The sequence below is a fragment of the Urocitellus parryii genome, chromosome 3, assembly GCF_045843805.1.
Source record: "Urocitellus parryii isolate mUroPar1 chromosome 3, mUroPar1.hap1, whole genome shotgun sequence".
Classification (NCBI taxonomy): domain Eukaryota; kingdom Metazoa; phylum Chordata; class Mammalia; order Rodentia; family Sciuridae; genus Urocitellus; species Urocitellus parryii.
Genome location: NC_135533.1, coordinates 33,949,666 through 33,964,346, shown reverse-complemented (window position 1 = coordinate 33,964,346; position 14,681 = coordinate 33,949,666). Strand labels below are relative to the sequence as shown.

At 35.6% G+C, this 14,681-nt stretch overlaps 1 protein-coding gene across 1 annotated transcript in view; it reads left to right on the top strand.

Annotated features, from left to right (window-relative positions):
* Positions 1–1,779: 1,779 nt before the first annotated feature.
* Col28a1 (collagen type XXVIII alpha 1 chain) overlaps positions 1,780–14,681 on the top strand; it is a 160,377-nt gene continuing 147,475 nt past the window's right edge. The window contains exons 1-6 of the mRNA XM_026391533.2: positions 1,780–1,903; positions 2,747–3,300; positions 9,003–9,023; positions 10,607–10,663; positions 12,119–12,172; positions 13,977–14,018. Coding sequence (XP_026247318.2) covers positions 1,780–1,903; positions 2,747–3,300; positions 9,003–9,023; positions 10,607–10,663; positions 12,119–12,172; positions 13,977–14,018 — 852 coding nt within the window. The remainder of the gene's footprint in view (positions 1,904–2,746; positions 3,301–9,002; positions 9,024–10,606; positions 10,664–12,118; positions 12,173–13,976; positions 14,019–14,681) is intronic.

Below are 14,681 nucleotides of genomic sequence, written 5' to 3'. Positions count from 1 at the left end.
ATAAGTCTTGAGTTAAAGTCAGTATGTCTAATTGAGTCCTGTGCATGAGAAGACTTTTCTTCTTAGTATCATGCATGGGATTCATCTTCTTTAGGTCTTTGATGTATTGTTTGATAAAATAGCTTATAAAGTCTCTTATTCTCAATGAAATTTAGTTCTCAGTCTCTTATTTCCAGAAATTCTGAGATGTTCTTTATGGTATGGACTCAATCAAAGAGAAAAATCATAGGTGACACAAGACATATAATGTTATTCCTTTATCCCTTTGTAAATGCAAAAATAGCTATGTTTATCTATACAGGCTTATCTTTACACTAATCTTCAGAATCTAAGTTGTACATAGGAGGACTATCCTTTGTGTGTTCTATTTCCTTAGCACACTTCTTATTTTTTCCCCAATACCTAGCTATCTTCAATCTTGGCATACCTGGTCTGATCAGCTGGCATTTGGCCAATTGCACTTGACGCACCTGCCAGCAGAGGTGCTTGGTTATGTGGGAGCGAGGTTCTCTTAATGACCTTCCTACAGGATAATGTTATGTGAAGAGCAGACAATGGAATGGAGCCAAATATTGCTCTGTCTTCAACCCACCAGCTTTGCTTCTCTGGGGTTTGTCCATCTGGCAGTTATGAAAGAAATCAGTGTCCTGTCTCACTCCTCACTACCACTGTGTGTATTTCCACCCTCTATTCAGAGCCTGGAAATATCATGCTCACGATTTCCCAGTTCACATTCCTTGAAGGCAAGGTGCCAAAGAAGGAAAATGTGATTCCTTTTCCAGAACTTTTGAAGTCAATATAGTTTAAGCAGGCAAACATTTCAAAACCATGTTGAGTATTTGTTCCAAATAAGCTTTCTTGTTCTCATACTCTTGGGTACACTGAGCTAGCAACATATCAGCCTTTTCTTGTCAGGGAATTCTGCAGGCTAAAAAGTCACTCGATGTGTAAATGGGCATATTGACTGATGATGACTGAACAACAGAATTATAATTTTTCTTTGTTAATCTATCTAGAAAAATGGCTTCGCAGGGCTGTTCATAGCGGGGTACTTCCTGACTGCAAGCCTATTTCAGTTCATTAGTTCTTCCAGCTAACTCTAGTTCTTCCAGCTATCATTGGAAGCTTTGAAGTAACTCTGTTGATTGGCTCTCATACTCTTTTTGATTCGTTGGCTCCAACCCTGGTGGAGACAAAGTTTCCAAAGTGAGGGTAGAAAAGAGAAATGGGGTTCTATAAAAACCGAAGGGTAGATTAATTTTTGACTTGACCTCTGGAACAACTGAAGTTATGTGTATAATATTAGGACTGAAATGGAGGTAGTGTTCTCCAATCCTGCAAAATGTTGGATTGGAGAACAGTTACAATAAAAATGAGTGAATCTGAATTCACTCAGAAGAATCTGGGAATGTCAAAGCAGATGCTGTGATTGAACCATGGCCACCATGAGGGGAGGGGCTGAAATGTCTTCAGTTGCTCTTCTCACATCCTGCTCCTCATAATATAATGGGAAATTAAGACTTCTTGAATATATAAATATTTATTAATAAATATTTGTTTATGGGTGCTATGATTTACTTGGGTTAGAAACTTAAAATCTCAATGTGAATATTTTTCTAGAAATGTGTATGAGAACCCCTTTCTCCAGTAACATGCCAGTTTTTGACTCTATAAGCTTGAAATTAAAAAATAGCAAACCTTATTTTTATTGAAGTATTTATAACTAATTTCTCTGTTTCAAGGTGCTACCAGGCAGATGAGTTTTCACCGTCTACCATAATGTGGAGCAGATATTTTGCCTTCTGTCTCTTGCTTTTGCCAATTTTTATGAGTCAAACAGTATACGGACAAAGAAAGAAAGGAGCAAAGTCAAATTTACTTGCAAGGAAAAATGACCTCCAGGGTAAAAACAAGTTTGCTTATGTTCTTAATTATTAATTTCAGCTGGCTAAAACACTGATTTCACATTTTCTAAATAACATTTGAGGTAAATAGTAGTACATCACATGTATGTATATACATGACATTCTACTTGGATGTAATTATGACAGTAATACATCTTACACACTTAGAGCACATCAAAGTGTTTAGAGCACTTGTGCATTTGTTATCTCATTTGAGCCTCACATGTAAAATAGGCAGGACAGAGACTGTCACTTTCATGTTATAGAGAAGTTGAGACTCAGAGAAGTTAAATGGCACATTTAAGGCACAGGCAAACTAGTAAGAAACAGAGCTTGGATTCAAAGTTCTCTGTTTTCAAAATAAGTTTATTTCTCCCTTGCTGTTGATGAGTACAGTCATTTTGTCCCTTAGTTTCAACGAAGTTGATGACAAAAATCAAAACCAAATGGGACTCACTGATATGACACACAACCTAAGAAACAACCTAAGAAATAAAGCATTGTGGTTTTTTTTTTTTAACTGTGAGAAAACCTCACTTGTTGAATTTTAAAATATGCCCTCCCTTCCTCTCACTTTAAGTGGGTTTAACATTGAGAATATGCTGTGAATATATGATCTTTTGTTTACTTGTTTGCTCTTCATTTGCATGATCCTACAAGGGGAAAGACTTGGAAAGAGATTTAGATCTTTACAATTAAGCCTTATCTCCCACGTGATCTTTCATATCCACTTCACTCCCTTCTCAAAACCAAATACAACAGCCACCTTAGGGTGCTCCTATACAATTCAGTTTGATGAGTTAGAACAATTAAGTTGCCTAATCTTTTTTGTTCTATTTCAGACTCTGTTTGCTTCATAGATGTGCTCTTCATTGTGGACAGCTCTGAAAGTTCTAAACTTGTCCTCTTTGATAAACAGAAAAATTTTGTGGATAGCTTGAGTGACAAGATCTTCCAGTTGACCCCGGGTCACTCTTTGAAATATGACATCAAACTGGCAGCCCTTCAGTTCAGCAGCTCAGTCCAGATCGATCCACCTTTCTCTTCTTGGAAGGACCTGCAGACGTTTAAGCAGAGGGTTAAGTCTATGAATTTCATTGGACAAGGCACCTTCTCTTATTATGCCATTTCCAATGCCACTCGGCTACTTAAGAGAGAAGGACGTAAAGATGGTGTGAAAGTGGTTTTGCTAATGACTGATGGCATGGACCATCCAAAGAATCCAGATGTTCAAAGTATTTCTGAAAGTGCTAGAAATGCAGGAATATCATTTATCACCATTGGACTTCTCACTGTCAATAAAACCAAACTTCATTTGATATCTGGGGATGCACCCAGTGAACCTATTCTACTGTTGAGTGATCCAACCATTGTAGATAAAATTCGGGATCGCCTGGTAGGTACCAAATGGATATGCTAAGTATTTTGCACCATAATGTTGATATCTTGGTTATAAATTCTGTAAGGGTTGATACTGGGCAAGAAACATGAAAAAAAGTATATACACAAATTTCTTTGGAATTTTCTTTCTATAAGAAAAATCTGAAGTCTCTCTTCATTTCCTTATACCAAGTAAGCTGGGAAAGTACAAGGCTCATTCCCTGAAATTGCATTCCTAACTTTATTATTAGTCCAGGCTGAGGATTTGGGAGGATTACTTTCCAATCATACACCCCAGGCTTCTGTTTATATATCCTAAGATTGTGAATGCTGCTTACATATATTAATTTTGTGGTCAACTTGTGGTCTGCTGTATTTATATCAAGTTTGTCTTTTCCCGGTTCCACATCTGCAGAAATATTTTTGGCTCTATTTCACCTATTGCCACATTATACTACTTAAGCAAAATAGAATTTTATAGTAGTAGAACTCCAATTTTGAAAATTATTTCTGTGTTTCTTAGATAAATTAAATAGGCCCATTTAATTTATAATCACCTGAAGTCAACCAATAATTTCTCCCTCAAATCAATGAATCCCACTTGATGGGTCTGGTTAGATGCCTCATTGCTTCTCTGTATTTTTTGCTTAGCTATGTGTGAAAGTCTCTCCTTGCTGCTTTGGAAAACATGAGGCATAGCAATCAAAAAGAAATCCCTCTTGACAACATTTCTCAAAAAGAAAACTCCTGAAGATGAATTGGTTGATTTGTTAAATGTTAAAAAAAAATCGATTTCCTTAAAAATACTGATTTATTTGATTTTCTAAGAAGGCAAGACAGCCTAGTCCTTTAGGCACTGAGCATGTGGATATCTTCTCTATGATGCAAAGAAAAGTCAGGTCCTACTCTGAAGATCGTTTTGATCCTTTTGTCCTTCCTCCAATGCTTTTCCTAATGTTACTCTTATCTTTTTAGTGTCAATTGTTTTCAGCATGAGACCTGAGTTTTTTTTTTATCTGAGTAATATCATATATTGTATCTAAGTAATGTCTAAGTGATATTGTAATACCGAATATTGCCAGTTTTTATGAGTCAAACAGTATACAGACAAATAAAGAAAGGAGGAAAGTTGAATTTACTTGCAAGGAAAAATGACCTCCAGGATAAAAACAAGTTTGCTTATGTTCTTAATTATTAATTTCATCTAGTTAAAATACAGATTTGAAATTTTCTAAATTGAGGTAAATAGTAGTACATCATACACACACACACACACACACGCACACAACATTCTACTTGGATATAATTACATATTAGGTGTGTATTTTACTTTATTCTGTGTTTGCCAGAATCTTATGATATGGGTACTATTATTATTATTATTTTATGGTTGAAAATTTAAGGTCAGTCAAAACCCCAGAGTGTGCATGCTTAACTCTATAAAGGTGTATACAGAGAGGAAATAGTAACTGTTTTAAAAGTATTTTTTTTTTCAATCAGAAATGTCCTGAAACAGGTAAATAACATCTCTACTATTATTTTTAGTCTTTGCTCCTTGGGGATTGAGGATATATGGGAAGGGTTCTGCCTAGACTTGAGAGAGAGATGACACCTAGCTCCCTAGTGCTTGGGGTGAGTGTGCATCCTGAACAGTTCTTTCACATGAGAGGGAACCTTGCCATGGTGCTGGGATAACATTGAACCCTGACCGTACCCATGGCCCAAGGTGTCCTTACCACTTAAGACAATTCTGGCATGTGCAGAAGAGAATCCTGGGGCTGTAAACATGAGTGTCCTGCTGCTACTTCCCTGTCATTATCCTGTGAGAAGAGTTGAATATAGAAGATGTGGGGCAGGCAAGTCCTTGTTTGGCCAGATGTGCAGGCTCAGGATATTCATACTTCCTCTTGACATATGCTTGTTGAGAAACTCTACCTCAAAGGGCACACAGGCTCTTGCCAGGAGACTGGAGGCAGGACTGTTGGTCTGTTTCTAGGGAAATCAGAAAATGACCAACAGTGTTGCTATTCCTTAGCATCCTGTGATTTCAGCTTGTTTGTTCAGATGGAAGCTTAATGAATAAGACTGTTCTTAGAAGAGGTCCTGCTTCCCAACCATTTCCTGGGTCCAGAGCAGAAGTCATCTTTTTTTTTTTTTTTTTTTTTGTACTGGTAATTGAACCCGAAGGTGCTTTACCATTGAACTACAACCCCAGTCCTTTTTATTTATTTATTTTTCCCACATTTTTTATGGGTGTGTTATAAGTGTGCATAAGGATGGGATTTGTTACATAATCTTTAATGCACACAATATAACAATATACTTTGGACAATACCATCCTTTTTATCTTGATTTTGAGATTGGGTCTCAGTAAGTTGCTGAGGTTTGGCCTTGAACTTGCCATCCATCTGTTTTAGATTCCTGAGTCACTGGGATTGCACGTGAATGCCACCACACCCAATCCTCCCAAGTGTTTAATTTAGGCTCTTTAAAGAACAATACTCCAGGATTTATGTTTCTATTTCACCATCTATGAAGTAGAATTTGACTCCTTATCAGGTTATTGGAAACATTCCTCGTTTAATCTATTTGTATTATATCTTTAATTGAATTTTTACCACTTTATTTTGAAGTGATTTCATAACTATGAATTTCATAAAAACTATTTCATAAATATCATAAAAATGTTAGGTATAGTTTAACTACAAAACTGCATCTACTTAAAGTATATAACATATGAGTTTTAAAAATGTATACATCCATGAAACCATCAATGCAATTGGAATACAGAACATTTCCACCACCCAGCTTCTTCCTTATACCTTTGGGATACTTGCCTTAATACTGATATGACTTTTGTTGCTCTAGGTTAGTGTACATTTTCTAGAATTTTATAAGTAAACTCATACAGTGTGTGCTCTGTTTGTGGCAAACTTTTTTTTACCCAGCCTAATGATTTTGAAATTAGTCAGAGTTGTTTCTTTGGATTAGCAGTGTATCCCATTTTATTGCAGAGTAAACTTAAGTTGAATTTAATTGACACAATTGTCCAGAATAAGTCAACTTTGCAGGAGCCAAGATGAATTGCAGAGTCAGTGTATATGCCTTGATATCTCTAGTAGAAAGTTTCATGAAATAATCTCATGAAAACATTTTAATTCTGAATTACCCACGAGGGATGTGGTGATTCCGAATTGAAGGGGATAAGTGAAATATTTTTATTGTTAGTTTATTATGGTTCATATAGTAGTGTTGAAACCTAAGAAACAAATTCAACCGATGTCCCATATATATTACTTGGTCCTTTAGAAGAGTAAAAAAAGAATATGTGAAAACAATTTTTTAAAAAAAAAATTTTTCCTCTATCACTTTTAATGTAAATATTTAAAAAGCCTTTATGAGAATAAAATTTGTGACAAATTGGTCTCTTTTAATGAATATCATCAGAAAGAACATAAACTGTAGGTATTCCCTCCTTCACATAAATAATCATTTTGGTAATTTCCATATCATCCTCAGAATTATATGCTTTATTTTAAAATAATGGTCCACTTCTCTTTTTCTCAGGGCTTCCCTTGCTTGGAGTCTTATTTCTGCTCTAATGTATTTCAGATTTTGTTAGCAATTTTACTATTATGTTAAGCTGTAAGTTTTGTGCTTTGTTACAGCGTTCGTCATCCTTGCCTACTGAGTGCTTTAGTCTCATCCCATTTGCTATGATGCTAATAACGTTGTCCATCCCTCACATTTCCTCTATCTCCTTCTGGCAGCATTGACCTGGTAACTCTTCTCTGTAAAATATAGGCAGTTCCCTTCTCGCCCTCTTCTTTGACATATACATATATCATCATAAAAATCCAGATCTATTAATAAAACGTAGGCCTTAGCTCTAGTGAGGGTCTCTATTATTTATCCTTTATATTGAAACTCAAATTCCAAGTAGACTGTAATTGATGTGTCTTTCCCTCTGGCTTTGACCACGGGCCCCAGCTGTTCTCACACAAAGCTTCTCTGCCCACTTGGAAGCCCTCTCTACTTCCCAAGGCATCCAGTTGTGTTCACGTGGGCCCTTCCATCCACTCTGGTTAAATGTCCCTCCTCACTGCTTCCTTTGTCTTATTGCCCACACTCGTCTTTATGACTTTCTTCCTCTTAAACTTTGACATATAGCATGGCATGCCATCCACAAGCTGGTCCTTTGCATTCCTCTCTTCGAAATCATCCAGAAACCCCACCTATTCCAAGAAACCATCTGGTTCCTGCCCTTCTCCCTGACCCCCTGCACTGTTGGCTGTGTGTTGTCCTCTGTCCCTGGGGCCTATAGACTATAAGTGAGTGCCCTTAGGGACGAGGCTTTGTTCTTTGTTTGAAACAGCCTTTTTTATTCTAAAGTTTTGTGTTCATTTTTGTTTCCATAGAAATATAAATTCCAGCAAACACATAATCAAATGAATTCCAAAAATAGTTACTTGTGTTGTTATGATTTTAAGCTTTATGGCACATATTTTCAAAGAACAATACAGCAAGACAGAAATTGAATTTTCAAAAGAAGAGCTGATGTGTAGAATTTCACATCAGGCACACTGACAGCTAAATTCATGAATTGAAAAACTGACAACGATATTGCTTATTGTTAAAAAGGTTGTAAAGTGACAAAACTTTGAATTTTTCTTTAGTAGTTGTTTTAAAATTTTATAATTTGGCTTAAATTATCAGGGTTTTAAAAATTGTCTCTCAGGAGCTCCTTTTGAATTCTTTTTTCCCCTCACTTTCCCAGAGGACACCAAGCTTCTAATGTGTGTTTTGAATATTTTATAATTTGGATTATATTGTACATATCCATCTGCAAAATGCTTTTTCACCTGATGTTTTTGGAAACTTAACTATGTTGAATTACATACATCCAATGCATTTATTTTAACTGCTGAATTTCACTTATTAACCCATTCTACTATGTTTTTTTTTTTGTTTTTTTTTTTTTTTTTTTTTGGTACCAGGGATTGAACTCAGGGACACTCAATCACTGAACCACATCCCCAGCCCTATTTATTTTATTTAGAGACAGGGTCTCACTGAGCTGCTTAGAGCTTGCTTTTGCTGAGGCTGGCTTTGAACTCATGATCCTGACTGGTGGATTTTCTTAATGCATATGTCCAATGTCTCCCCTTCATTGTCCTTTCCTCTGCCCACCTGTTCATTATTGACTAAGCTAACTAACAACTGTCTAAAGCCCACTTACATTTCACAAAATTATGACTTTAAAATGAATGTTTTGATGCCAAAGAATAAATTCACACATGTATAAGGCTGGAAAAAATGGCAGAAAGGAAAATACACAATTATGTATTCTGCCTTAGTCTTTGTAAGTAAAAGTAAGGACATTCTCATTATGACTGATTAAGTTTGTAGCTAAATTATAGAGAGTATAATGCTGATCAAAGAAACAAAAGATAAAGCACAGAATGCAATAGGATAAAGATCCTAGAAAGCATAGAGTAATTTTTAATGTTAGTGCCCTTCATGTCTCCTATTATTACATGGCTGAGAGTGCTCCTTGGGTGGTTGGCTGGCAGGCTTTATTGCTTTTACAAGGTTAAAAAGGCTCAATTGCTATTCTACTTGGAAATTGCATATCCCATAGGGAATAATTAAGACTAATAAGAAGCTGGAAGCAGAACCATTAATTGAGTTAATGTTTCATTCTTTTTTCCCTCCTAGGATATTTTATTTGAAAAGAAGGTAAGCACCACATGCTTTGATTACTATGAATGACTCTGAAAGCTTGCATTATCAGATCAGCATTATAATTCACATTAGAAGCTTAGGTGTGACTAAACAAAAATGCTTAATTCTTTTCGAACCACTCTCTTTTGAAATAGTCATCTGATTTTTCTGCTACTCTATCCACTGTAGGTTGAACAATTTAGGAAAAGTAGGGACTATTTAATATGATTAAAAATAATTTTAGAAATCAGTGATAACCAAATGGCATAGTTTTTGCTTACTTTGACATGGCTTCTTTTATTCTAAACTCATCTCTGACATCAGCTACTCATGGAGTTCCTGTACTTGGGGAGATGTTCCCAGTATTGGCTAGCTTATGGTTAGTGCTAAGAAAAAAGAGCTTAGAATCATCCCCTGCTGCTGGCTGGTTGACTATAAGCTCATTGTCTTTCCTATTGTAGAGAAAATTGAGCCTCATGATGGCAACTAGGGCATAGGACAATGGAAGCTGGCCAACAGCAATAGATTGGATAGGATATTGCACAACAGATATTATGAGTTTGCTGAGGATTCCTGAACAACGTGGGCATTTCTTAAAAGAAAGAGTTTGGAACATTTGAACTTTTTTCAATAAACTGCTTAACATCAGGACATTTACAGTTATCATTGCATAAGATAATAGAAGTCAACCAAACCTTGTAAAATATCAGGTTTCATTGAATTATGCACAGATACAACATTTTTTATGTCCCATCAATAAAGGAAACATCTTTGCCCATTAAACAGTGATACAAATGCCTTCTCATCAATTGCAACTTTTATTTTACATTTATGGAAAGAATCCTTTTACATTTATTTAGATACAGACTTTTAAATCCTGTATTACTTTTGTGCATATATATGGAGAAAAATATAAGCAAAATAAATTGTGTTTTTTTTTTCCCTAAAACTTCACCTCAGTGTCTAAATCTTGAGTCAATGCCCTTGTTTTTCCACATAATCCTGGCCTCTGGACCATCAAAACCATTGTCAATGAAGCATGTTTTTTGGTGTTCTCTGGCATTTTCTTTCATTTCATTCTGTAAGTCTTGAAGTGTATGTGCAGAAAACAAATATTGTGTCATATTTGACCTGTTACTATGCTAAGACTCATTTTGATTTCAGAGGTGTTAATATGAGGAAAAATGTGCTTCTTAGGATTGACAAAATGTGGTATACGTTAAATGTTTTCTTTTGCTGAGTAAAGGAGAACTCAATATTTGTCTATAATGAAGCCGTCATGTGTTATATAGAAGAGTAGAGCAGATATTCCAAAAGTCCACTGAAAATGTTTATTTTCCTATTTTAATTGGCATCTATAAATCTTTGACAGAATATCTATTTTATTTAACCACAGCAAAGTTTAATAATACTTTAGTAGTTGGCTCTTAATCGACCTGAGTTTGCCTGGAATAATTTAATAGAGCAAAATCTCCATGAATTTGCAAGGTCAGCTTTCTCTAAGGGAGTGTTCCAGTTGTGTATTGGATAATATTTGAAATGCTATCCTAACTATATTTCAACTGTGTGCTTAATACTGTGTTTCATTATTGATTTAGTGTGAACGCAAGATCTGTGAATGTGAGAAGGGGGATCCAGGCGAACCAGGGCCTCCTGTGAGTATACTATTACTTCAGACTTGAGGCTGATGAAGACGGTGATGGCACAGTGATGAAATTGCTTTCAGAAAGGGCTTTTCAGTGTCATTGGTTATTGGATAATGGGGGCCCATGATTTCTGAATAATGAAGTGAAAATACAGAAAACAATAATACAGGTCATCAGTACTTTAGGAAAGCTTTGTTTTACTAGAAGCAAGGACAGAGTCCTCTTGGGAAGCTCTTGCCTTCACAGCAATGCAGCAACAACTTAGTGTGGTCTCCTGGAGAGGCCAGTAGGGCATTTTGGGAGATTAGGTAAATTCTGTCAAATGGAAACAATCACTGGGCAACCAAAGATAAATGGTGGGATTTAGTATGACGATTCGATATCTGATACCATCGTCCATTCTAGCCTAGGATCAATAGTGCCATCTGTATAGTTGGAAACCATTTGAAATGACACTAAGACTGCTAGAGATGCTGAATATTTTTCTGACTGATATCAGAAAGCATCCAAGCTGCTTATCACACATTTCATTTATTGATGGGATTGCAAACTTTATCCTTAGAGTTCAGAAGCCTGGGGAGATGTTTCACAAAATACATGGATTCGATTTTGAACTAATGCTCCTATTTGGGGGTGGGGAGGGGAATGCATTTTGTGAATATCTGAGAATATGACACATTTTACCTTGAGACTTGGTTCCAAAGCTTGTTCCTTTTCAAATCAGTCTACCACTGGAGGTGTTAAGAAGTGAACTTGTTTGTCCCCACAACCCCAATATAAAGTTGCCAGAGGAAAGGATATTCAATTATGTTTTAAAATGAACAGTGCTAGTAAGAAAGTTTACAGTTGCTAAGCTAAGCTGACAATTTCAGCCACTTAGGTTTTAATAGGGGTAAACCATAGAGCTATGCTGTTTAATATTTATTAAACTCACCCAAAACAGTTTTCAGAAAAGCAACATTTTGGGTGGCTTGAGCCTAGTAAAACAAAGTGCTTTTCTGGAACAGGATTGGGGAGCTCCCTTCTCCTATCTTTTGAGGTTGTCCCCTGTATATCAGAACCTCTGTGACCAAAGACAAGCAAGCTGGTCTGGTTCTTTCAAAAGTGACTCAGAGGTGGGGGACTATAGTGGTCCACAATTAAGTGAGGATAGGAATAACTCCTATATTTTTGCCTGTTCAGTCATTCCTTTTAATCTTTGAGTTTGATTTTGTTTACAAAGCAACTGAAAAGTAATTATTTGGGGAAGAAGTATTGTTGGGAAGAAAGAGATATTATCCTTTTAAACAATTGCAGAATTTGTCCATCTGAGACAGTACAGTAGTAAAAGGGAGAAAAGAATCGAATCTCTGTGAAGGTTTTATAATCTTCCTTTGTTTTGTGGGATGTGGCAGATCATAAATTATGATAAAGAAAACTAATAGAATACTTGCTCAAAATAATTTTTTCTCTCTTTGCCTTCAGGGTAGACATGGAAACCCAGGTATTAAAGGTGAGCGAGGACCAAAAGGAAATCCGGTAAATGAATAGACTGCTTTCTTTTAAATCAGTGTATATCTGTCTAGACTTATTTAAAGAATAAACATAAAGAAAATAAAGAGCATTGCAATATATGTCAAGAATCTGATGAGTTTTAAGAAGAATATAGGACATTGACTTCCTGTATTATCTATCTTGTTTTTGTTTGCTTGCTTTTACAAATTCTAAATAGAATATGAAAGTTTTAGATTGTAAGTTTAGAAAATCTAGGGACATTAGCCAAGCAGAATTTGTTACTTGAATAATAATGGCCCAAATTAATTAGGACAATGTTTCGTGAACCACTAATACATGTGCCACATCAGATTCACATTGGCACTTGTGGTTTTTATGGATCTGCATTATGGATAACTAACCTATACCAGATGTTTTCTCTGTCCTAGAACATCATCTGTCATTTCTCTAATTCTTTTTTTTTTAAAAAATGTGTATACCTATCCAAAAAAGCACAGATTAAAAAAATTACCTATTTATATTACTGTTGGGACAAAAGTGTTCTAAATTCAAGAAAGACTGAAGGAATCACAAAGAGAGAGAATAGAAAATATAACTATGTGAAAACTTAAGGCAAAATTCTGTACAGTGAAAAATAATAGTTAAAATGTGAAGACACCGAATACAAGGGACATTGGGTTAACTTCTATAGTACATAAAAAACTTGTAAAACTTATGAGAAAATATAAAGTTTTTAATAATTGAGTGAGCAAAGGACACACTTTTCAAGAGAGGACATAAAACCAATAAAGAAAAAAATAGAAAAAAATTTAATTTTATTAGGTAATGAAAGAAACTGAAATAAAGACAATGAGATACCCTTTAACACTAATAATTCACATTTTAAAAACTTGGAATCCAGAGGCTCCTTAGAAGTAGTTTTTTAGTTCACCTAGTTTGTTTTTGGGGTGTTTTGAATTTTAAGAACATTTCTTATAGCAACTAACATGGCGATTTTAAAGTAATAACTAATGATAGTGATATGGTAGTGAAGCCGGTTTGCTCTTCATTGCAAAGATAACTTGGCACAGATATTTTGTAATAAATTGGGCAATAAAGAGGAGACATTCAAATACTTGAAATTTTGACTCAATCCTATTTCTGAGAATACTTTTAGGAAAGTATGAAAAATATAATGTTATATGCATGAAAGTATTTTTGGCAATTGCTTGCTTGCCAAGGAAAGGGAATGTATAGCATCTTTGGTTCATTCTAAAACACACACACACACACACACACACACACACACACACACACACACCCTATATTCACTCATATTATGTAGGCTTGAATTGATGCCATCATGCTGTTTGTTGTTGTTTTAAGTACCTGTTATAAGTTAATGTGTACCAGTCATGTATTTAGTTTGTAATTTCTTGCTCCATAATTTATTTTCCTAAATATTGCTGACATCAACCAATCACTCCTAAATACATTTTGGAAAACATTCCATAGCCCCTTGGAGAAAAGCAAGGGTGTCCAGCTCAGAGCAAATACAACGCTCTATTTGAGAAAAAAATTACCATGTTGTGAAACTGGGATGTGTCCTAAGCTGCAAAAATGTATCTGAATCCTGTATATTTAGCTTTATTCTCAAAGGGCAAAGTTTATCTGAGCTGCTCTTTTCTTCCTCATATTGTATGTGATAGTGCCAATAGTAAAGTCTTAAGATTTTTCCTAACTGGGTTAACCTATTAGTCTGAGACTTCTGAATTGAATGCATTCATTCAACTGAGCAATAATCACTCTGCAAGCCTGTGGAATTTTGACTGATTTTTGTTTGTTGTAGGGTGATGCTCAAAAAGGAGAAACTGGAGAAAGAGGTCCTGGGGTATGTACACAACTGGAATGCCTTCCTGTGGAAGTGATCTCGGGATGCTAACCTTCTGGGATTGACCATTTTGATCCCCTCAGGAGGGGACTTTCACCTACCTGTGCTCTGATGGCTCAGACAGGCAATTAGACATATATGACCTTGGGAAATGGAAATGTGAGGAGAACATACTTTGATGGAACCAGGGGTTTTCAACCCTGTGACAGTCCCTGAAGCTTAACTGGACAATTGTGAAAGGCTCAAATGACAAAAGCATTTTGCTTTATTTCTTGTGTCCTTTTTCATGATGAAGAATAAGTTGAGTTTCAATGTCATAATAATTACATGGTCTAAACTATGCTGTTGTCAATACAATCTACAAACAAAATAACATTTATCATTTTAGTTGATTTCTTATCTCCCAAATTAAAAGATAACAAAGATTGCTTGACAGATAATATAGTGCATGTCTTATTTTTCATTTTCCTGAGCATTTTGGTAAGGGTAGCAAATAGCAGAGAAAGTGAAAAAAAGGAGGCCTTGTTGTGTGGTGCCTCTCTGCTTGTCCCCTTGGGTATAAGCCCTGGGCTCAGACCAAGAGATTTAAGTACTGTTCTCTTGGTATTTTTAATTAACTTTGTGAAAGAATCTGATAGAAACTCTGACAGTCTCATTAAGCAT